Below are 25214 nucleotides of genomic sequence, written 5' to 3' on the forward strand. Positions count from 1 at the left end.
CGATATGATTGAATGAAGTTTGTCCAATATAGATATATATAATTAATAGTTGCATTTGAGCTCTTTCATAATACTATTATTGCAATTAAGTAATTATAATAAATAGTTGACACCATTGAAATTTAATTCTTTTTTTTATTTTAATATAGGAAGATGACATCCAAACTTTTTAGATGTAGGACTAGTTTAATTATGAGATAGTTCTACCATTTTATTTGTCTTTGAACAATTATTGTTGAAGGGTTTTAAGTTTATTAATTGATTATACCAACAAGGATTTTCTATGTTGAAAAAAATATTTCATTTGAACATAGTGACATTCAATGATCATAAGTAACAATTATAATGAAATAGAATAGAAATATATAGATAAAAAAATTCTTATTAAAAATGCAGAAGTGAAAGATCAAATGGAATGAAAGAAGAATTCCGTGTCCTAAAAGTAAGATTTTTTTTTGCTGAGTAACTTTGACATTCACATCTTCATATTTGACGGTCCTAAGTGTTAGTAATTAGGCGTCGATAGTAATAATAATCGAATTGAATGAACAACTGAGTATGGAAAACATTCCAAATTTAAAAATAAATTAAGCCTTTAGTTGAGCCGGAGAAAGAGTACAGAGAAGAATACATTTGAGAGAGAGAGAGAGAGAGAGAGAGAGATGGGAATGGCTTTTTAAAGTAGAAATTCATGCCGAGTTAGTTTAGGGCATTTCCAAATTTAGGCAATGCAAGAAAAACAGAGTATGAAAAATCGAAGGCAATTGAATGTAGATTCTAAAATGAAGGCCCCATCCCAACCATCACCCTCCCATTACAGCTCTGCATTCTGCAATATCCCAATCCCGCTGCTACTTGGGGATTCAATTATAGGAGGAGGAGCCCAAATTTATGTCGTCACGCGCCCTTCACGTGTCATGCTCACTCTGTGTGTAATGTGAATCCTCATTGCTCCTTCTCCCTCGGTTCCTACTTCCTCCCTCCCAATATAAAAACAATTGAAAAGAAAAAAATCAGACGCAACCCATGTACGTTTGGGCTGGACCCCGTACACTGGCCTACCCGAACCTAATTGACAACCCAAATTAAATCCACCGGTACTCAGTTTCAATTTCAATTTCAATTTCAACTTCAATTTCAATTTCAATTTCAATTACATTTTCAATTTCAACCACAGGGGAGCTCAGCTCAGAGCTGGGCATTGATTTGATATAAAAAGGGAACAATGTCTCCACTTCTCATTCCCACGCTTTTGCCATCAACACTGCTGACTTCTTGACACAACAGGAACAGAGCATACAGCAGCAGCTTCCTAATCTCTCTCTCTCTCTCTCTCTCTCTCTCTGAGGTCACAGCAAGAGCAGAACACGTCAATAAACTGAGCAGATTCTGAAATCAATGGAAAGCCGTGAGCCTTGCGTGAAATCGAGATTCAAAAGAGTTTGTGTTTTCTGCGGTAGCAGCCATGGCAAGAACCCCGGTTACCAGCTCGCCGCCGTCCAGCTCGCCAACCAACTTGTGAGTGCAAATCAAAAACGCAGAGAAGCTTTTAGACGACTGTTTAATCAATTTCTGTTCCTTGGTTTGTTTATCTTTCAATTCAATCGTGGGTATTTATAATTAACCATGTATATTAAATCAAAATTTAAGTTCTGTCTCTGACCAATGATCGTCAATTCCATCTGCTCTCCTCAACCCTGCATTATTTTCACTTCTTACTTTAATAAACTAAATTTGTGCAGTAAAGCTTGTATTGAGATAGAAAAGCAGAGGAGAACATAGGAGAAAAGAGTGAACTCTGTTTTTTCTGTTTTGTTTTGTTGTGTATTTAACTTTTCTTGTTTTGGTTCCTTCTTGGGTTGGGTTGGTTGATCCACATGCATGCCTCATTGGGGATGAGATAAGAACAAATATTAAAAAGTGAAATGAAGTAACTAGAGCTAGAGCAGTCATTATTTAAATGTTTATTCTGAAAAAATGATCGTCAAATTGAAGGAGTGGGGGTTTGCTTTAATATAAAAATGCAGGTTGAGAGGAACATAGACTTGGTTTATGGTGGAGGGAGCATTGGCCTGATGGGACTGGTCTCCCAAGCTGTCCATAATGGTGGCCGCCACGTTTTAGGGTAACTCACTTTACTCCCAACTTTTTTCTTTTCATTCATATTTTCTTTAGGAGTTCTGTGTAATCAAAAACATGTGTTACCTTCTACTTTGTCTTTTTTGTTTTAATTCTTCTTATATGTTTGTTTATTTTTTGTGCAGAGTGATTCCCAAGACTCTTATGCCAAGAGAGGTACTTACAAAAAGTTCTTATCCTTCCTAACAAACAAGCGCACTACTCTCTCTCTTATTTATTTTTATATTTTACCAAACAAATAAGGTTTTTAGTTGTTTATATGTCAAAATAGGAACCGACAAAATTGTTATTTATGTCACGAATATTATTATTTAACTCTTGCAAAAATATTTTTAAAGATAAATATCAATATATATATATATATATATATATATATATATAAAGGCTTTTTGAAAGATGTCCCTCAAAAGAATTTCGGACAAAGACAAATATGAAATGAAAAATAAACCTTACTCTAAAAGCATGTCGTTTATTATACTGACATGTCTGTAATTCTTTCTCGAGACATTTTTAGAAATATGAGTTGTCAATAATTTTCAGATATTAATACCTCAAAAAAAAGAAAGAAAAAAAAAATAGTGTGCAACCAATTTCTGTGATTAGAGAATGATAATAGGCCAACTCCAAATTGGTTAGCCATGAAAACTGTCCTTTTCCAGTTCATTGACTTTTCCAAGATTAAACCAATCGTGTGGTCGGGCACACTCGGCTTGGGACCCCCCCCCCCCCCTCTTTTCTGATGATCACGCATTTAATTTTCCACGCTTGCATATTCTTTTAATTTATTATTATTAAATAACTAAATAACTAAAAATTAATACGTCAGTGTATATTATATATAATTAATGTACTAATGGGAAGTGTAGATTACGGGGGAGACGGTCGGGGAAGTAAGAGCCGTGGCGGGCATGCATCAGCGCAAAGCCGAGATGGCTCGCCAGGCCGATGCTTTTATCGCCTTGCCAGGTATTTCTTCATAATTATATATCCCCTCGCTTTTATTTAATCCTAATCTCGCCACCAACTTCTTCTTTTTAAAATTGTGGCATGCATCTCCCGAGAGAATCTTAAATAACGGCCAAGTCTGTTAATTTATGTAAAGGCGGCTATGGAACCTTGGAGGAGCTCCTGGAAGTCATCACTTGGGCTCAGCTGGGCATCCATGAAAAGCCTGTAATTACATTTTTACCCTTTTCCCTCACATATATATATATATATATATATATATATAAAAATAAATCAGTAATCGTTTAAATTTGCCAAATTCTAAAAGAATAATTTTTTTAGGTTACGCATAGGTATAATTATTTTATTTATTTATTAATCATGAATGATTTAGAAAGAAAGATGGTGATTGAGATGGGATGTAGGTGGGACTACTGAACGTTGAAGGGTACTACAACTCTCTCTTGTGCTTCATAGACAAGGCGGTGGACGAAGGGTTCATAGCTCCCGCTGCCCGCCACATTATTGTCTCTGCCCCAACTGCCCACGAGCTCTTCTCCAAACTTGAGGTACTTCTCCAACCCCACCACACGTGCACCTCCGCCGTGTTTGACCTACCCCTCTACTTTTGACCCTCAAACCCAACAGAAGCCCTCCACGTGTTCCTGCGTGCGGTCGACTGATCGGAGCCGTCCATTTCCTCTGTACCTGCAGGATTACGTGCCGGTGCATTGCGGGGTGGCGCCCAAGCTCAGCTGGGAGATGGAGCAGCAGCTGGGATACAGTACCGGAGTTAAGTCAAACATCGCCCGTTGACCTGATTCTCATTAATTTTAACCCCTTACGAAGGACGACCGTAGATCGCACCATATCATCGTCGAGAACACACAATCCCCCCGTAGGCGTGAGCTCCACCGGGAAATTGCCGCCACAGTTTTTTTTTGTTCCACTGTGGACCATGCTGTGAATGTATATGTATAAATATTTATAATTTTTACTTATTTTAAATCGATTTTGTCACGTGCTTAAAAGCTGACTTGGGTAAAAAAGGGCGCCAAGGTTTTTGAGTTTCATGTCTTGGGTCTCGCTCTCGCGCTTTTATCATCTTAGGATAGTTACATTTTACCCTGCTGTGTTTGGTTGACACTTTGGAGCAAAGATCCTTACCTATATTACATTTGAATAACATTTAGATTTTAATTTATATTGAGTTTGAATAAAATATAATATAAAATTATATTCAAATTCATCCAAACTTAAATTTAAAGTTCAAAATTTATGTTTCCAAACTAAGTATTAGAAAAAGAGAGCTATAATTTGGATACATGCAACAAACATTTAGAATATTCTTTTTTTAAAAAAATTACTGTATCCACACATAATTTTTATGAAAAATAAAATCAGACTTCATTACAACTTTGTAAAAGATAAAATGAAATTGCAATAAATATGAAGCACTTAAAATATATGTTTTATATTATTTTCCCAATTGATGTGTTTGCTGTATACCACTTTGAAATTATGAGCATACCAAAAGTCTGAATAAATTGGACTTGAGCTTCCTTGATTGCTACAAAAGCAAGCAGAAATGTTTATTATTATGATATAATATATAATTCCTAAGAATTAAATTGAAAAATTAAGGTACATGTTCATTTTGTGGTGAAAATATTTTTATTTTTTCATTCTTAATTTTTAAAGTAGTTATAAAAATTGTCACCCAACTGTCTAATTTTTTTTTTTTTTTAAAAAAGTTGCAAATTTTATTTTTTTAAAATTATCATACAAATATTGGAAAGCAGGGATAAGGTAATATTCTTGTAATCTGTATAAAACAAAAGGGAAATAATTTTTCCACAATTAAACGGACCTTGCCACTGTCCTACTGTAGATTACAGCACGGCCCATGTTGATGCCCAGGCCCAGACGCGTGCTCCCATTCCCACAGATTGAGGCCCACGAAGAGTCTGAAGTCTTGCCATGGCTTCCCCCGAGACGAGAGTTTTGGGCCCGTGAAGTCTTCTGGGCCTCTTGGGCCCACAAATCGCCTAATTTCAGCCTAGTATTCAAAGAGTGGCCCAGGAAGATTGCTTCTCCACCATGTTTAAGTGTCAACAATCTCAATTTCCCTCACGTGCGCTTCAATCTTGTTCTTGTTGCAAAGGACATTATCCTTCATTATAAATGAACTACCAACTTGACATTTCTTTCAGCAAAAGAATGACAATCATTGAATTTTTCAAGTGCTGAGTTTCCAGTTCCCATTCAACTGTTTTTTTTCTTATTTTTTCTATTTCCACATTTTATTTATTTTTAAAATAAAATGATTTGAAATAATTATCTCACCCTTTCCCCCAATGGCAAAAACATAAACATATTATTTATGAACTATAAACCCATAGAAAGTCGTACAAAATGAACTACCAACTAGAAAATAACTATTCCATCAGAATGTGCATGCTAACTGAACGGGTGAAAATGTCATACACTAACTTGAGCTGAGATGGAGTTGCTGCAGCATTTCTCCTGCAACCATTTCAACCGTATCTCGCCATTTCTCAGTGAAATGAACATCTCCCTCAAGTCTGGTTCCTCGAAGAGGTCCAAAGCAGTAAAGTAGATCCCTTGATCAATGCCTTCTATCTCATCCAATGCTCTAATGCAATTTGTTATACTATATCTCTCATCAATCTGCGCTGCCTCTGCTGTTCTACACTTGGAAGCAGCAACCATTTCTAACATGGCTTCTGCTATAGCATCATTTATTCCTTCATCCCTGCCACCTCTACCAGGAAAAGAGTTTGCCTCAGATAAGCGCTTCTTCCTCCTTCCAGCAAGGTTCTTGTTCACCTTCTCTGCTGAAGAAGCTTTCCCTTGTACAAATCTTGAGCAAGATGGAGTATTGGACCTCGGGGTTTCACTCTCGGGGCATGGAGTTAACCCTGCAGTATCAATTCCAACAGGTTTGCTGACTATCTCCTCATAGTGACTCGATTGGGCATATCTTCCGTCAACTCCTGCTTCTGTGAATATTGTGCATAGCTGATCATATATGGGACAGTCCTTAACTTTGACTGTTTCAGTCCTTGACTGTGTCTGTAACTACAATCCAACAGAAGCTCAGATTCTAATAAAATATAAAAAAGAGGATTTGAAAAGGAAAAAGATGCATACCCCAATATCTTCCCACAGGTCAAATCCAATGCAACAAGAATCATCCATTGCATATTCATTTTGATCGAAAGCAGACTTCAGGTTATAATAGCGTGTCCTCAGAACATCCAGGTGCTTCCTCAACTGGTTGTTGTTGAAGTTGAGATCTGTTTGCTTATTGAATTTATCACGTATATGATTCCATGTTTTCTTGTCAAAAACATTGTTTGGTCGGTTTCCCAGTTGAATCTGCTCAACAACCAAGTCTGCAAATATCTTATCGAGGGATGCTGTCCATCTTGTCCTTAGACGTTCTTGTTTGGGCTGATGGCTGGCTTCAATCTCCATCTGAAACCATGAAATAAATTTTTATTTAATAAAATGTGTCCATAAAAAAAAGAATTAAAAAACCTCAAAAACCAAAGAATGGAAAAAAAGAAGAGAGAGAGAGAGAGAGAGAGAGAGAGAGAGAGAGAGAGAGAGAGAGAGAGAGAGAGAACTCTAACAATCCAAGATTCCTAAACTGCCAAAGAAGATATCATATGGAACGATGTTCTGACTGGACCATACAGAAACATCATTCCTGTGATGTGGCAAAAACAATACACAAGGTCTTGCAGCTTGTACACCTTAACACATTAACAGAAGTGCAGTCATTTAAACCTTTTTAAATGTAAAGCACATCTCCTATTCAAAGGATTTGAAAAACTTGTTTTTTTTAATTTAAGAAATTATACAAGCAGCAAAAAGGGGAACAGCATTAAGAAACCACCAGCAACTCCCTTTTAAAAAAAATTGTAGACAGCATGTCATAAACAAGAAAAGGATCAACATGACTGTTGCGCACCATCAAGACCTTTAGATTTTTAGCCAGGAGATCTTAGCAAATGCATATGGAAGTCAATCCAGCCCCTGTGCAGCAAACTGTATCATGTGCACAAGATGTCATGCATTGGCTATGATGTGCACTAATGGTTTGTAAACAATTTAAAATGCACTCTAAAAACTGCTCCATTCTAGATCTTGTATTTACCTAATCACATTTGTATCATACAGTTTGGAAGTAGATGAATGACAATGAAACTACTTGCCTAAGGAAACCAACATAAAGCAATATGCAATAACAAGACAATTGGCCAAAGATAATCTGCAGCAAATATTAAAGTTGAATCCATAGTGTAGGAATCTTGCAATTCACAATTTTAACTGTTTGTATCAATTCCACACCAAATTGATGTGAAACTCATCTGAATCAATCAATTCACACAATTCCAAACCTAAAAAGATCCAGTCAGATCTGGCTGGATTAAAATATCAAAAACAGCCTTTATTTTTTTATTGCTTTTTTCTTTTTAACATGATTAGGGGTGAGCACAATTCGGTGAAAACCGAATTACCTGAATTAACCGAGCCAATTTGGTCAGTTCACTTCGGTTAAATTATAATTCGGTTCTGTTTGGTTTTCCTTTTAGTTAAAAATCGGATTTCAATTTTCAGTCAGCCCGTCCCCCTAGCAGCCTAGCTCTTGCCTAAGTCGCCTCGCTCTTGCTGTTCCGTCACCCTAGCCCACTTGAGTCACCTTGCCTTCGTCCCATCACCAACGCTGTTGCCTCACCGTAGCTGTCGCTTCTGCCCTCTTGTGAGTTGTGAGTCACGATTGTGAGCTATTTTGAAATTTGAAAGCTCTGCCATCAATTGATCTGCTTGGAGATGATAAAACTTTTGAATTTACATTCATTCTTTCCATTTAATTTAAACAATATTTTTTCACATTCTTAGCTCCAGGAAATTTGGAATTTTGAAGGCTAACAGTATATCAAAAGTTGAAAATATGTGTGCGTGACTGGTTCAATTAAATTTAGTTTACCGAATTAACTGAAAATTCAGTTCGGTTGGGTAATGGTCAGTTAATAAGAATAATTCGGTCAGTTTGGTTTTGGAATTTTCTTACCTATATTTTTTTGGTTAATTCGGTTAATTAACCAAATGGGCCGAACCGGCCCAATGATCACCCCCATACATGATTGCCTTCAACCCCCCACCTCATGGGACTCGAGGCTTGGTTTTGTTGTTGTTTTTACCTTCCATCCCTTCTCTGCATCAATTCTGTGATGAGAAAGAGGAGTAACCATAACTTTAGTCTTTTGTTGTCTTCGCAAAATCATTTTTCACTCTTGAATGAGTATACTGTTCTGACATTGAGAGAAGGGGTAGAACACTGGTCAGCTTAGGTAGTCTCACATTTTGCTGTGCTGTTAAGATTCAACAGGTTGATTTTTTCAGTAGTGTGCTAAATTATTCATGAAGATATAGTTAAGCGAGTCAAGTTGGCTAATGAGATGCCTGGGCTCAACTCTTCTATATAACTCAACTGGGATGAACCAAGCGAGCAACTCAAGTAGCTTCATGAGTCAAGTTCAAGTTTTATCATACTAGTTGTTAGCGTAATTGAGCTTTTGACATACTAGTCACAGGCCTCAGTTCAACAGTAAGTTGTACCTCTATGACCGGTTGGTCACGGGTTTGGGTCCAAGAAAACAGCCTCTCTACATAGAAGTAGTGGTAAGGCTGCTCACTGTAATGACCCTCTCTTTACCCTCGCAAAGCAGGGAGCTTTGTTGCTTGGGGACATCTTTTTTTTTAGTAAGCGGTATACATATGTCATACATGTAATATTATTAAATTTTACATCTCTTATGTATGTCTTTAATATTATTTATAATTAAATAGAGCTTAAACGAGTCGATCAAGTTTTTTGACCTTGCATCCGAATTGAGCTTGAGATCAACAATTTTGAAATTGATTGAGTTGGAGCTTTGAGTTAAAATTTTTCAAGTTCAGTCAACTTTAGGTACCCCCATTGTATTGATTCAACTTGACTCAAATATAGCCCTATAGGACTCCGTAGAATTTTCCCTCCCTAGACCACAGGTGGTGTAGAACCTTGTGCAGTGGGAGATGTACCCCACTGAATGAGAGATGTAACTAGATCCAACTGCTTCTTGATCAAGAGGAGTTTGAGTGCCCCATTGAACAAGAGTTTTCTATTGTATCAATATCTTACATTCCACTAAATGGCATAAATATTTACTTTAAATGTGGAATCACTTTTGCACGCTTAAATAGTGCGGTAGTGTCAATGAATACCAATTCTGGGATTAATTTGAAGAAAAAAAAATGGCAATTGACATCCGGACAAACTTCCAATTCCAAGGCCCCAGTCCTCCAACACCAGGCAGAACCTAAATGTGATTTCACAACTAAATTATTTTCCTTATTTAAATAATGAGGGATTTATAGATGCTATTACAGAAAGTTTTGACGAGAAGAATATATCATGGAAAATAGTCCAAGTTCTATGATGAATGGTTTTATCAAAAAAGAAACAAAACTTTGTTGAGAACTAAATAAACAAGAGAGAATTTCTTACAACAGTATGAAAAAGTAGAGTGAGGCAATATGTGGAAGATGGGGAGAGAGAGAGAGAGAGAGAGAGAGAGAAAGAGAAAGGCAGTAAGAATAAAATTAAATTCTACAACTTCCAATGGCATTGGCACAACAAGATAAAAAATAGGATTCAATATGAAAGGGCATTGTAAGCAAAATTGCACAAGAACATGCCATGTCCAATATCAGTATATCAATATGTCACAGTGGACATCATTGTCGGGTGTAAGGCAGTATATAGTTAGACATACCAATCGAAAATTTGTGTTCTTCACAATCCCTTATAATGACAACAGACCGCATAACTACAGCTGCATCTATTAGAAAAACACTAAGTTCCCCCCTTCCCCCGGGTGTGTGTGTGCTGTGTATGAGAGAGAGAGAGAGAGAGAGTATTATTCCAGAAATGAAGCCGTACTTGTGGCTTAACTATTAAGGATGAGTTTAGTAACCGGAACTGCTTATTGAGTTTTATGCTCTAACAATTTTTTGCAAAACATGATTATGAGTGAATTTGGGAACTACACTAACTTCTTGATAGTCAGATTTTTTAAAATCATGAAAGTAAGCACCAGCAGATTTTGCAAAACATGATTATATGACATTCAGTGAGTATTTTTTACATATTTCAAATGTATGATTAGAATTTCAAACAATAGTATTCTTCATGATTGGCTCCCGATCAATTATGGAACCTTGGAGGTGGTTCACAATACAACCACCCTTACATTTTTCAAATGTGCAATTAGAATTTCAAAAATTAGTATTTTTCATGTTTGGCTCTCAATCAGACCAGGGGTTAACATTCTGTAGACAACTAAAGGGACTATTGTTCAAACTATTAAGGTTTTGTTTGGCAGCTAAAACTAGTGATTGATTATCAACTTGCACGAGCAAAGAACTCGCTACTTTTGCAAAGCATGATTATATTAAAATATTGTGCACATTTTTTAAACGCGAAAATTACAAAATGTATTTTTCAAGTTTGGCTCTCATAATCAACAATGATACCTCAATTCATAAGTGGGGTTTACCAACAAGTAAATGCGTTCGTTTGCAAGAACGGGGTTTCCATACTCAATTTAAAAGAGAAAACAAAAAGGAATTCAAGTTTCGTTCTCATAATCAATCATGAGACCTCAATTCCCGATTGTGGTTCACCAACACGCCCCAAGTAAATGCGTTCGCTGGCAAGAAATGGGTTTTCCACACTCAAATTTTCTTTAACTCAAAACCCTAGGAAGTGACAAGACACGGATTTATGCGCTTAATTTCCAATTAAAACATGAAAATCGATTGATTTATTTATTTATTTATTTATTTTTTTGCGAGACAATTTGATAATACAAATAGAATCCGCGCACATAAAACAAACAGAGAAAGCACATCAACAACTGTACGCAGAAGTCATTTGATGATCGCAGACAAGAAGAACAAGAACAAGAAGAAGGTGTCCTGATGGCTAACCTAACGGATAAAACGCCGGGAAGCCGCGGGGGAATCACCTGCAGAGCAGTGGCGGTCGGTGACAGAGCGTCCCGGCCCCAAAGTTCCGTCCCTGAATAATAAACTTTAATTATTTATTTATAACGTGATTAAGCCGGGAGAGAGGTGGCGACCAAAGATGGTCGAACTGATACTGAATGGAAAACACGTCGAGATCTCATTGGTTCCAAATTTCAAGTCGACAGTCAATCCTTTCCACGTGATCTACGGCCAGAAAGTTTTGTTTTATTAGGGTTAATGCCAGTAATTAAGTCAATTATGTCACCTTCAGCTATACTAACCATAATTTTAAATTTTAGATAATTACAAATTTGCTATAAAAGATGTAGAAAATAAATAGAAAAATAAATAAATAAAGACGAAACGGAAATTTACGTGGTTCAGCTATACCAATTCTACAGACAGATGGGATCAAAACTTCATTTTTACAGAAGGAATTATAATATGATATAAAACCGATCTTATACAAGATATCTTTATCTTCTATTTATCTCTCCTTTTCTATCTATATACACCCTACTTACTTCAAGCATGCAAGTGAGCATTGAAGCATGCAATGATATATGTTACAAATGTAAGGGTTAGGGTGCCCTTTTATAGGGTAATATGGATAACATTACATTTATTGCGGTAGAAATCAAAGTAGGGGAAGATGGGGTGACATCCACTTTTCCCGTAATCCTATTTTTCATAACACTCCCCCTTGGATGTCACTCTTTTATTAACTACTTCTATTAAAATCTTTAAGATGTCTCATTTCAATGACATGAATCAATTTCTTGAATGTTGTAATAAACAAAGTTTTGGTGAACAAATATGTTATATTATCACTTGATCGGATCTACTGAACATCTATATCACCATTCTTTTGGAGTTCATGTGTATAGAAGAATTTTGGAGAGATATGCTTTGTTTTGTCACCCTTGTTGTCTTCATATAAAACTGTTGGAATATTCTTGATTGATTGAAGACCACAATTTGCTTAAATATGAGAAATCATCGATCTAAGTCACACGCATTCTTTACTTGCTTCGAGGATAGTTAGTATTTCAGAATGATTGGAAGATGTTACTGTAATCGTCTGTTTTATCGATTTCCAAGATGTAACAGTTTTTTTCGTAAAAAAATATATATCTAGTTTGAGATTTAGCATTGTGAGGATAAGATAGATATCCAGCATCTCTATATCCTACTAATTGAGATTTAGAATCAAATGAGTAGAATAGACCCAAATTAGATATACCTTTCAAATAGTGTAGAATGTGTTTAATTCCATTCCAGTACTACCGAGTAGGAGTGGAGTTGTATCTTGCTAGTAGATTTACAGCAAATGCAACGTCGGGTCTTATACAATGGGTTAGATACATTAGAGGACCGATAACACTTAAATATGGTACTTCATGAGCAAGTAATTCCTCCCCCTCATCATGAGGCCGAAATGGATCCTTCTTAACATCAAGTGTGACGACCTGCTTAATTTCCACATTTTTTTTAAATATAATAATAAAATCCACATCACAAATCCTAGCTTAGTAGACCATAATCCACTTGGACCCATGGGTACTAGGGATAAATCAGAACACAACACGGAAGCCTAAGCAGCCAGAAACATACAATCATATGCATCTCAACACTATATATCACAATACCAGACTTACTACAATCACTATATTTTAGTATATACATCCCAAAAATCATAACTAAGGACATTTTCCACAAAATCTAACTATCCCTACAAAAACTTACCCTTCACAGAGGGCAGATAAACAGCTTTAATTCAGCGGGGCTTTTCCCGTTCTCTTATCTGGGGCTCCTGAAAAGTTTATAAAATTTAGGGGTGAGACACCTCTCAGTAAGGGAAATAAACTAATACCAATGTGTGGCAACATGAGCATTCCATGTTCTACATATACCATACATAACATATTCTGTATCTGTTTTGTCAAATCTGGGAAAACATATATATATATATATATCAAATTATGGCAGAACATACTGCATTTTCATAAACATATCTCATCTTATAAAGTATAATACAAAAACATTCCTGGTAGGTTAGCTGGTTGTTGTCATGTATTACCCCCACATGATTGGGTTGTGTGGCCGAAGGCGAGACTTGACAATGGTTGGCCGACCACTGCCAAGTCAAAAGTACAGTTTGTAAGTCTGATGGGTCTGCCTGACCTGGTCCGTACACCAGGGGCGATCACACACTTCTTAAAGACCACATCGACCATCCAATCTCACACCACTCCGTGCAGCGGCATTAACACAAATATCATGATCACGAAGACCATGGACACATAGCAACGGTACCGTGCAAGTGCTAACCTAGACCAAGCCAACCAGGTTCTGATACCATATAACATATATTGAAACTATGATACATGGATATTTCATATCATTAATTTTCACATCAATCATATCATTTTACATATATACGTATATCATAAAAATCATCGGCCCATACGCCGGTATTTCACATTTTATCATAGCTCAGCCCGTACACCGGCAAATCATAGTACAGCCCGTACACTGGCAAATCACTTCATATCACGGCCCGTACACCAGCAAACATATCATAGCATAGCCCGTACACTAGCAGGTCACATCATAGCACGACCCGTACGCCGACAAATATATCATAGCATAGCCCATACACTAGCAAATCACACACATAGCACGGCCCGTACGCCGGCAAAATACATAAAAATCTCGGCCCGTACGCTGGTTTCCCATTATAAAAAGATCTGTGTCATTCACACATTCCCAGAAAATAGTATTTCATAACAATTTATACTCATGCCACATTAACAGGTTTTCACATATTCAACATACCATCATTTTCAACAGTATTTTCCTAAATATATAAATCATATATAAATATATTATTTGCTGAAATCGAACGCTATATATATATATACATACACATTTCCTTAAAGAGAACTAGCTTAGTTTATCCCCTTACTTGGCTACTGAGAAAGCCCCCCCAAAATATTCTAGTCTAACACCCGTAGGATTTCTTGACCAATACCCTGAAAATGAAAACTTTCAGTATTAAATTTCAGTATTTTCATGCGTATATCATTTCCTATAACTATCGCAAGAGCAAATTTGGCTCAAAAAAGCCTTACCTCAACTCAGGGATGATTTCCAACTTGCTTTCACCAACGATCCGCTCTGGTAGATTTAGAGAGAACTTCCCCAAGAGCGTCGTGGTGGCTTCGGATTGTCAATCCGGCGTAAATTTAGCCTGAAATCAATGAAAGAAAGAGAGAAAAATCAATGGGGAGAGAGAGAGGAGAGAGTTGGCTTCGTTTGTAAATTAAAATCCAGATTTTTATATTTATAGAACAGAGGATTCGTTGACGAGCCACATAATTCGTAGACGAATCCTTTAATAAATTCGTTGACAAAATTCAGTCCTCGTCGACGAAATTCAGTCAGCTCAAACCTCTCTCGGTATTTCTTCATCGACGAATCCCCTATATTCGTCGACGAATTCTCTTATACCCTCATCGACGAATCCTTGTATTCGTCGTAAAATTTTCTTATACCTTCGCCGACGAATCCCCTGTATTTGTCGACGAAGCCCTTATGATTCGCCTTAGTTATTCCTTCCAAAGTGCAATGTCGTCGACGAAAGCTTCGTGTTTGTCGACAAAGTCGACTTCCTTCTTCTGTTACTGTGTCCATTTCTCTTCCTCTTTATTATTTAAATCTCATTATTATTCGAGGCGTTACATTAAGTGATCGCACCATCATTGCAGATCCCAGAGGATGAACTTTGTTTATGTAGATTGCCTTAATACCTTCTTGGTATATTTAGATTGATTAACAAAAATTCCGTCATTTACATGGTCAATCTGTAGGCTAAGACAATATTTTGTCTTTTCTAAATCTTTCATTTCAAATTTCATCATTAAATAATTAGCAGTTTTAGTGAGCTCTTCAGAAATCTCAACTAAATTCAAATCATCAATATAAATAGAAATTATAGCAAATTCGGATTATGATCTTTTAATAAAAACACATGACAAATTAGATTATTTATGAAACCTTCTTTCACAAGGTACTCACTTAATCAATTGTACCACATGCGTTCATATTGCTTTAATTCATATAAAGAATGTTGGAGTTTAATTGAATATAAATTTTTGGGTTTTGCTTTAGGCAATTTTAATCCTTCAATGATTTTCATATAAATTTCATTATCCAATGATCCATATAGATATGTTCTTACTACGTCCATAAGACCCATGCTCAGTCGTTCAGCGACTACTAGCCCAGTTAAGAATCTGAATGTGATTTCATCCATTACGGGAGAATATGTCTCCTCATAATCAATTCTGGGTTTCTATGAGAAATCTTCTGCCACAAGCCTTGCTTTATATCGATTAATTTCATTATTTCCATTTCGCTTGCGCACAAATACCCATTTGTATCGAACGAGTTGGACATCTTCTGGCGTCTGCACTACAGGTCCAAAAGCTTCTCTTTTTGATAAAGAGTTTAATTCTAATGTGATAGCCTCTTTCCATTTTGGTCAATAACTTCTATATCGACATTCATTAACAGATTTAGGTTCAGGATCCTCATTATTTCTGGTAATGTCAATAACTACTGCATATGCAAATGTGTTGTTGACAACAACTTTATTTCTATCCCACATTTCTCCCGTGTAATGAATTGAGATCTTATTATTATTTCCAAATACCTGTCCCTTTTTAAGGGATGTCTCTTCAGGAGTTTTCTCTTCAAAAGATTCCTCTTCAAGAGGTCCTCTTCAGGAGGTTTTATAATGGGGATTTCATTTTCAAGAGAAATGAATTTGTGAATGTCGAATGAATTATCCACCTTTGTGTAACAACCTCTTTATTTATTTATTATTTATTATATATATTAACTGTTCTGATACCCCCGACTATGGAACTCGAGCCTCGGAAGGCACCAGGGTGAATCTGAATATAAAGTCATACCTATGCAGCGAAAACGTAATCCATACATCCATACACATCATACAATACTAGAAATCCATATTTCTATACCATAACTATATAATACATCTCTCTCCAAATTACTTGTCCCAAATTACAAATCCGTACACAAACATACCCTCTAAACCAGGGTAATCAACATACTCTCTATCCGCGAGCCTCATCTGCTCACCCAGCTGGCTCACCTGAAAAATGTTAAAGTCATAGGGTGAGTCGACGCTCAGTATGTCACGCCCCGAACCCGGAAATGGAACCCGGGGGTGAATTCGAGTAACCTAACCTGTCTCTGTATCAATTTAAACGTACATGATACTATACAAATAGAGGGTCCAACCCCGTGGGGTGAACGGATGCCCACATACATATATACAAACATCCATACTCATCCATAATACGCATAGGAAAATGGTCTTTTATACATAAGCAGTATCATACCAGAGTCTATACAAGCTAGGATATACATCCACATGATACAAAACATACCCCAGGTGTCTACAAAAACTATCCCGACAACCTGGATACCAAAACTCACACCTAATAGGTACTAGCAGTAGCTACAACACCCTTGCTCCCAGATGCTAGGATGCTACTTATCGCTACCTGAAGGACCTGAAAAACATTTCTATATATTCGGGGTGAGACACCTCTCAGTAAGGGAGAAAACAATTTATATCAGTGTGTGACATACCAGTGTCATTTTGCATACTTCATAACTTCATACAATTCCATACAATTCCAGTATTTTCAGAAAACCATTCTAGTTCATATGATACCCAAACATACATACATGCATACATACGGTCAGTGTCGTCACACTAGTTCGCAACTACACAAGGTCACCTCGTCTTACAGCGATTACATTGCTTCATACGCAACTACGCTGCGACGATCAAGGCCCAACAGTGATTACATTGCTCTATACGCAACTACACAAGGTCACCTAGTCTCACATTGATTACATTGCTACATACGCAACTACAATGCGACAACTCAGGCCCAATAGTGATTACATTGCTACATACACAACTACACAAGGTCACCTAGTCTCATAGCGATTATATTACTACACACGCAACTATGAAGCAACGACTCAGGACCAATAGTGATTACATTGCTACATAAGCAACTACACAAGGTCACCTAGTCTCACAACGATTACATTGCTGCATGCACAACTACGCTACGACGACCTAGGCCCACAGTGATTACATTGCTACATATGGTGTAGAACACACCCTTCGGTGAGTAGCCGGAACATACTGGTGATATATCACACTCCGGATATAGAGTCGGCCACTCTCGCCCACGGTAGTTAACGGATACATGGCTGTTTTACAAATACTTGGAATCATTTTGGAACTTAAGTTCCCTAGAACTAATCAAATAAATCATCGATCCTAGGGAGAGGATATTTATTTTTGACTATCAGTTTGTTTATCTCCTTATATTCGATGCATAATCTCATGGTTCCATCTTTCTTTTTCACGAACAGAATTGGCGCACCCTAAGGCGACACACTGGGCTTGATGAAACCTTTATCCAGCAATTCCTATAACTGTTCTTTCAATTATTTTAACTCTACCGGGGCCATACGATATGGTGCTTTCGATATTGGTGCAGATCCCGGCAACAAGTCTATAGTGAACTCAATCTCATGATCTGGTGGCAAACCCGACAATTCTTTTGGAAATACATCTGGGAATTCCCTCACTACTGGTATATCAACTTGTCCCAATTCTTCTTTAGGCAATTCCTTTATGTATGCGGCATACACCTAGCAACCACCCTATAACAATCTCCTCACTTGAATAACCGACACTAGCTGTGGTGAGGCACGTACACGTGAACCCGCGAATCTAAATTCTGACTTGCCCGGGGGTCTAAAAATTACTTCCTTCAGATGACAATCAATACTTGCGTGATAAGTTGCTAGCCAATCCATGCCTAGTATCACATCAAACCCTTGCATATCTAGTACCACAAGATTGGCTAACAGCACTCTTTTCCGAATACTTACTGGAAAATTCCAGAGTACCCTCCTACATCTAACCACAGATCTCATCGGCGTCCCCACAGACAGTTCTACATCTAGTAGCTGAGTCTCTACCCCAGTTATTCTGACATACCCCGCCGATATAAAGGAATGGGTGGCACCTGTATCAAGAAAAACAATCATTTTATATGGTAAAGTAGTAAGAGTACCTGTGACCACGTCTCCAGCCATCTCAACGTCTCCCAGTGTCAACGTGTAGACCCTCGCCGGCGCAGTGTTCCTCTGCTAACCACCGCGGGGCGCCTGATATCCACCTCGAAATGGTCTAGGAGCCTGTGCATAGTTTGACGGCGTTTGACATGATCGAGCCATATGATCGGGCCTCCCGCATCGATAACAAACATTTTTTCCCCAGTCGGCACTCACCAGGATGTCTCTGTCCGCATCTAGGACAAATGGCAGGAAGCTATCCACCCTGAAATCCCCTATGCTTTACCATCTGCCTCTGGCCTCTGCCAAATCTACCTCCTCTCCAAGGGCCTCGGCTGGGACCCGCCTGAAGAGGGAGATAGCTGAATTTGTTCAGCAGTGCTTGACGTACTAGTAGGTTAAAGCTGAGCACTAGAGACCAGCATGACAGTTGCAGCCGTTGTTTATTCCAGAATGGAAGTGGGACCACGTTTTGATGGATTTTGTTACGGGGTTACCACCAGTACGACAGGGGTTGAATGCAATTTGGGTAGTTGTGGATTGTTTGACGAAGACTGCTCATTTCATCCCTATAAAAATTGGTTATTTCATGGACAGACTGGCAGAAATATATGTTCATGAGATAGTTCGTATTCATGGAGTACCAGTATCCATAGTTTCAGACCGAGATCCTCGGTTTACTTCACGATTCTGGAAGAGTTTTCAGGAGGCTATGGGTACGCAGCTAGCTTTTAGCACTGCTTTCCATCCCCAGACTGATGGTCAAACAGAGAGGACCATTCAAATACTAGAAGATATGCTTTGTGCTTATGTACTTGATTTTGGGGGCAATTGGATTCAGTTTATGCCGTTGGTTGAGTTCGCTTACAATAATAGCTATCAGGCTAGTATCGGCATGGCTCCATACGAAGCATTGTACGACAGGAGATGTCGTTCTCCTCTTTTCTGGGATGAGGTAGGTGAAAGGCGAGTTTTGGGTCCAGATATAGTACAATAGGCGTCCGACAAAGTCCGGTTAATTAGAGAAAGAATTAAAACAGCACAGAGTCATCTAAAAAGTTATACAGAAACTCGCTGCAAAGAATTGGAATTTGATGTGGGAGATTGAGTATTTTTGAAGATAGCTCCTCTGAAAGGAGTTATGAGGTTTGGAAAGAAGGGCAAGTTGAGTCCTAGGTTTATTGGCCCTTTTGAGATACTTGAGAGAATAGGGTCAATTGCCTATAGGCTAGCTTTGCCGCCAGCTTTGGCTCGTATTCATGACGTGTTTCATGTTGTCATGTTACGGAAATACGTCCCAGACCCATCCCACATCATTAGCTATGCAGAGATAGAGCTCAAGGATTCCTTGGCATATGAAGAAGTACCAGTACATATTTTGAACAGGAAGGTTCAGACTTTACGTACTAAAGAAATACAGTTAGTTAAAGTTTTGTGGAAGAATCATGCTATAGAGGAAGCTTCTTGAGAGCTTGAGGAACAGATTAGACAGAGATACCCGCAATTGTTCCTAGAGGTATAGAGGTACTCAGGTAAAGCATGATAGTTAGATAGATTTCTTTTTGCAGGTACATGTATAAGATTTTAGCTAGTAGATAGTTTTTTGTTTTACATGTGTAATCTCCCAGAACATAATAAGTAACCACAGTATTCCTCCGCCACAAGTGAGGGCGGGTAATAAAATAAGTAGACCATTTTTCCTCTATGGAATGATAGAGCGTATTGGCGGGGATACAGATAGTAAATTTCGAGGACGAAATTTTATAAGGAGGGGAGAATGTAACGACCCAGAAAATAATGATATTCAAATATTAAAGAGAGAGGAAATGGATACAGAAACAAAAGGAAGCCGTAGACTTCGTCGACGAATACAGGGATTCGTCGACGAGTGGTTAAGAAATTTCGTCGACGAACACAGGGCTTCGTCGACAAGAAAATATCGAGAGGGGTTTTGAGGTAGCCTGAATTTTGTCGATGAATACAGCGTCTCGTCGATGAAATCTGTGAAGGACTCGTCGACAAACAGAAGGTCTCGTCGACGAAATCCCCTGTTCTATAAATAGTTGAAATTCGGGATTTTTATCATTTTCCTCCAAGCTCTCTCTCTCTCTCTCTACGACTCTATCTCCCTTCTCTCTTCATTTCTGGCCCCACCAGTCATTGGATCGATGATCCGAAGCTACCACGACGCTCCTGACGGAGTTCTCCACAAATCTACCGGAGTAGATCGTCGAGAAAATGAAGTTGGATTTCATCCCAAATTCTGGGTAAGGTCTTTAATTGAGTTTTTGACTTCCTTACAGTTATAGAAAATGATGTAGACTAGGAAATACTAATGTTTTGTTCTGAGGGATTGCGTTTTCAGGATGTCGGGTTAGGAATCCTACGGGTATATAGCCAGATTTTTATAGGGGCTTTTCAAAGTTGAGGTAAGGGAAATATGTTATGTTAGGAATTTTTATAAAGTATTCAGAGATTTTATAGACATAGATTCATACCAGATTATTATTTAGTTTATACAGAATATGAATTAAATGCTTGTGTGGCCTGAGTAGATTTTCATGAGATAAAGAATTTATATAGTTTTGTGATGTATCATACTATACTGGGTACATAATTAATAACAGTATATACAGCTTATAAAGTTTTTTCAGTATGTGGCCTTACACAGAATATACAGATATAGATTTATATTCACAGAGAAATATACATACATATACATGTATACAGTATTATTCAGAACAGTATTTATATCACAGCTTATACAGAACAGTAAATACAGAGTTTAACATGCCATGTTTTTCCTATTACCATAACATACAGAACACAGACAGAGTATATATACAGTATACACAGATAGATATACAGAGGTAGCATCAAGATGCTACAGATATAGTGTTTACAGTACAGAAAGACAGAGTTATGGTAATTTTGGAAACACGATGAAAACAGTAAAAGAGTATATATATATATGTATGTATATATGTATATAGTATCAGATCTCTGAGGAAAGTTACACAGACAGATACAGATTACAGAGCACGGTACCGTTGCTAGATACAGATAGAGTGCAATCACATATCTCAGATAGTATGTGGGTACCATCAGCCATGCTTGGAGAGTATGCAGCTCCCCAGTACACTAGGTTGAGGGGGCCGGTTTGACGAGGTAGTAGCCAGTCCCGAACTTAGGAGAGGATGCAATTTGGCCGGGCTGAGGTAGTGTAGAGTATGATGACTTATCTGGAGGGCCGACCAGATAGAGTCCCGCCTACGGGCCACACAATCCTGTCATGAGGGGTCAAATCATGACGTACAGAGTCCCAGGGATAAAAACACAGTTTTATATATATATATATATATATATATATATATATGTTTACAGTTTTACAGTATAGTATGATATTACCAGTATGAAAAGTAGAAAACAGATGATACAATATGTTTTAAATAAATAAAGAAAGTTATGCTTGAAAGATATGATTTATAGATGATTTATTGCATTACAGTTTAATCATTATTTTAAAAGTATCCTTAACTTAGTTGCCACACACTAGTAATAGCATATTTCCACTTACTGAGCATCGACTCACCCCTTTATTCTCACATTTTTCAGGTGAGCCAGATAGGCGAGCAGATCAGGCTCGCGGATAGAGAGAGTGTTTGGTCACCCTAGTTATAAGGTGAGTTTTTGGTAGAGATGTGTATGTTTTTGGGATAGATAATATTGGAGTGGCGTTTTTGTGTATGGTCTGTATATTCTAGAATCTGGTATTGTACAGTTTATGTATAAATGGTTTATGATTTATGTCTCCGTTGCATAGGATTGTTTACTGTATAAAAAAAAAAAAATTTATAAGAAATTTGAGGTCGTTATAGTATACATATACATAACTGTGTTTTATCCTTGGAACTTTGTATGTCATGATTTGACCTCTCATGACAGGGTTGTGCGGCCCGTAGGCGGGACTTAATCTGGTTAGCCCTCCAGATAAGTCAATATACTCCACACTACCTCAGCCCGGCCAAATTGCATCCACTCCTAGGCTCGGGACTAGTTACTACCTCGTCAAACCGGCCCCCTCCACCCAGTGAACTAAGGAGCTGCATACTCTCCGAGCACGGTCGACGGTACCCACATACTATCTGAGATATGTGGTTGCACTCTATCTGTATATAGCAATTGTACCATACTCTATATTCTTTATATGTATCTGTCTGTATTCTTTCCTCAGGGATCTGATACTATATATATATATATATATATATTTATATATATATATATTTATTTATTTATTTATTTATTGTTTTCATCATGTTTCCAAAATTACCATAACGCTATCTTTCTATACTGTATCTGTAGCATTTTGATGTTATCTCTGTATATTTGTCTGTATTCTCTGTCTATATACTCTGTCTGTATACTCTGTATGTTATGGTAATAGTAAACATGACATACTGCAAACACTATATATACTGTTATGTATAAAGCTGTAATATATATATACTGATCTGAGTAAATGTATATGTATATATATATGTTTTGTGAAACTATTCGTATAAAATTTGTATATGCATGCATATCTTTCTGTATAATCTCTGTGAATATATAACTATATCTAAATATTCTGTATAACTCCATGTACTGGAAAAACTATATAAACTGTATATACTGTCTATATCTTTGTATTCAGTATAGTATGATACACTGTAAAAATTAGATAAGTTCTTCATCACATAAATATCCACTCAGGCCACACAAGCATTTAAAACTCGTATTCTGCAAAACTAGGTAATAAGCTGGTATATACATATGTGAAAAATCTCTGTTAACATTATAACAATTCCTAGCATAGCATATTTCTCTTACCTTAACTCTAAAAAGCCCCTACTAACTTCTGGCCCTATACCCACAGAGTTCTCTACTCAACACCCTGAAAATCAATTCCCTAGAACAAAACATCAGTATTTTCTTACCTACAACATTCCTTATAACTACAAGAAATACATAATCTAAATCAAATGTCTTACCCTGAATTTTGGATGATTTTCAAATCGACTTCTCCCATGATCAGTTTCGGCAGACTTGCAGAGAACTTTGCCAGGAGCGTCGTGGAGGCCTCAGATCTTCAATTCGGCGAGAAACAGAGCCGGAATCGAAGAGAGAAGGGGTGGAAGAAGTTTTTAGGGAGAAAGAGAGGAGTTTCTTGCACCAATTCCCATCAAAAATCCGAGTTTTGGCAATTAATAGCCTTGGGTTCGTCGACGAGTCTTTAAGGAATTTCGTTGACGAACTTCCTCCCTCGTCGATGAATTTGAGGCTGCCCCAAAACCTCTCTCGGTATTTTCTGGTCGATGAGGTCCTGTTGTACCCTCGTCGACAAATCCCCTGTATTCATCGACGAGACCTTGATAAATTATTGGGGTATTTTCTCAAAGTACGATGTCGTCGACTGCCTCCTTCTGTTGCTGTTTCCATTTCTCTCCTTCTTATTATTTAAATATCATTATTTTTCGGGTCGTTACACTTTGTAACCTCTTCTCAAGTGTTTACAAATTTCAATCTTCTCCTTCTAGGAGTTTTATCTTTTGCACCAACAGGTCTTCCACGCTTAACTTGTGGTTTAGGTTCATTAGTCGATTGTTATCCTTCAGGGACATCAATTTGTGCTGGAATATTTGCAATAGGTATATGAGATTTTAGTATAGCCTTGGTATTTGCAAAAGAATATGGTAATTGATTAGCAATCCCTTGCAAATGGATAATATTCTCAGCTTCAAGTTCACTTTGATTTGTGTAAGAATTTAAATGAGATAAACTCATGGCATTCCATGTGATTTCATGTGATTCCTGATCAACAAAAAACCTCATAAATCTATCAAATATCACATATATTTTCAGGAATCATTTATCATATGAATTTTTTAGATCGATTCTAGAAAATATCATGAATACAAACTTTCATACGAACCCATAACAAGATCATAAGGGGTTAAATGAAATGATCTTTATCATGAAAGAAAGATCATGATAATTTCAACTACAACTCTGATACTACATGTAAGAAAATTTTATATGTTGTAACCAACAGGATCTTCAATTATCATGAACTTCACATCATTTACCTTCATGAGGAAAATAAATAAACCATAACATAAACTTTACATACCGTAATCAGTCATATTAAATCGATCAAGAACACCCAGAGAAGCTGTAGAAATTGTTTCTCCCACTTTTCCTCGGTCTCTTTCTTTCCTTCACTAGATTTATGGGATTGGTTGATGATTAGAGAGCAGAGGCAGAGAGAGGAAAATACCTATATGTCTTTCTTCTTCCTTTCTTTTACCTTGCAACCAACATCACCATTCAGTTAACCCTTAGTGTAACAACCCGAATTTTTAAATGAAATTTAAACTAATAAAGAAAGGGCAATGGAAAAAAAAAATAAAAATAAAGAGGGAAGCTGCCAAGCTTCGTCGACGAACAAAGGGTTTCGTCGACGAAGGCTTCAAGGATTTCGTCGACGAACACAGGGCTTCGTCGACGAAGAGATACCGAGAGGGGTTTTTGAGCTGATTGAATTTCTTCGACGAGGAGTGGACTTCGTCGATGAAATTTGTGAAGAACTCGTCGACGAAGGTCGGGCTCGTTGACGAATTCTGCAGTTATAAATATGAAAAATCCGATTTTTATTTCATATAAGCTTCCTTCTCTCTCTCTCCTCTTCGGCTCTCTCACTCTCTCTCTTTGATTTTGGGTCAGATTTACGCCGAATCGAAGATCTGAGGCTACCACGACGTTCCTGGCGAAGTTCCCTACAAGGT

The 25214-nt window shown here is 37.4% G+C and overlaps 2 protein-coding genes across 3 annotated transcripts; one reads left to right on the top strand and one right to left on the bottom strand.

The window, feature by feature from the left end:
- The first annotated feature begins 1122 nt into the window (after window positions 1-1122).
- On the top strand, window positions 1123-4159 carry LOC131161400 (cytokinin riboside 5'-monophosphate phosphoribohydrolase LOG1-like). The gene is made up of 7 exons (XM_058117144.1): window positions 1123-1518; window positions 2028-2125; window positions 2265-2295; window positions 3006-3105; window positions 3242-3312; window positions 3510-3653; window positions 3799-4159. The coding sequence occupies exons 1-7, from the start codon at window positions 1399-1401 to the stop codon at window positions 3898-3900; spliced, it is 666 nt and encodes a 221-aa protein (XP_057973127.1). The 5' UTR covers window positions 1123-1398; the 3' UTR covers window positions 3901-4159.
- Window positions 4160-5442: 1283 nt separating this feature from the next.
- On the bottom strand, window positions 5443-11389 carry LOC131161399 (L10-interacting MYB domain-containing protein-like). Of its 2 annotated transcripts, none has more exons than XM_058117142.1 (3): window positions 11152-11389; window positions 6259-6585; window positions 5443-6186 (listed from the first exon to the last, which is right to left on the bottom strand). In XM_058117142.1, exons 2-3 carry the CDS (start codon window positions 6583-6585, stop codon window positions 5566-5568), a joined length of 948 nt encoding a protein of 315 aa, XP_057973125.1. In that variant the 5' UTR covers window positions 11152-11389; the 3' UTR covers window positions 5443-5565. The 2 variants fall into 2 exon arrangements, with proteins under 2 accessions (XP_057973125.1, XP_057973126.1); XM_058117143.1 differs by having other exon boundaries at window positions 5443-6180; window positions 11152-11387.
- Between the last annotated feature and the right edge of the window lie 13825 nt (window positions 11390-25214).

Source organism: Malania oleifera, chromosome 8 (assembly GCF_029873635.1).
Source record: "Malania oleifera isolate guangnan ecotype guangnan chromosome 8, ASM2987363v1, whole genome shotgun sequence".
NCBI classification, from domain to species: Eukaryota; Viridiplantae; Streptophyta; class Magnoliopsida; order Santalales; family Ximeniaceae; genus Malania; species Malania oleifera.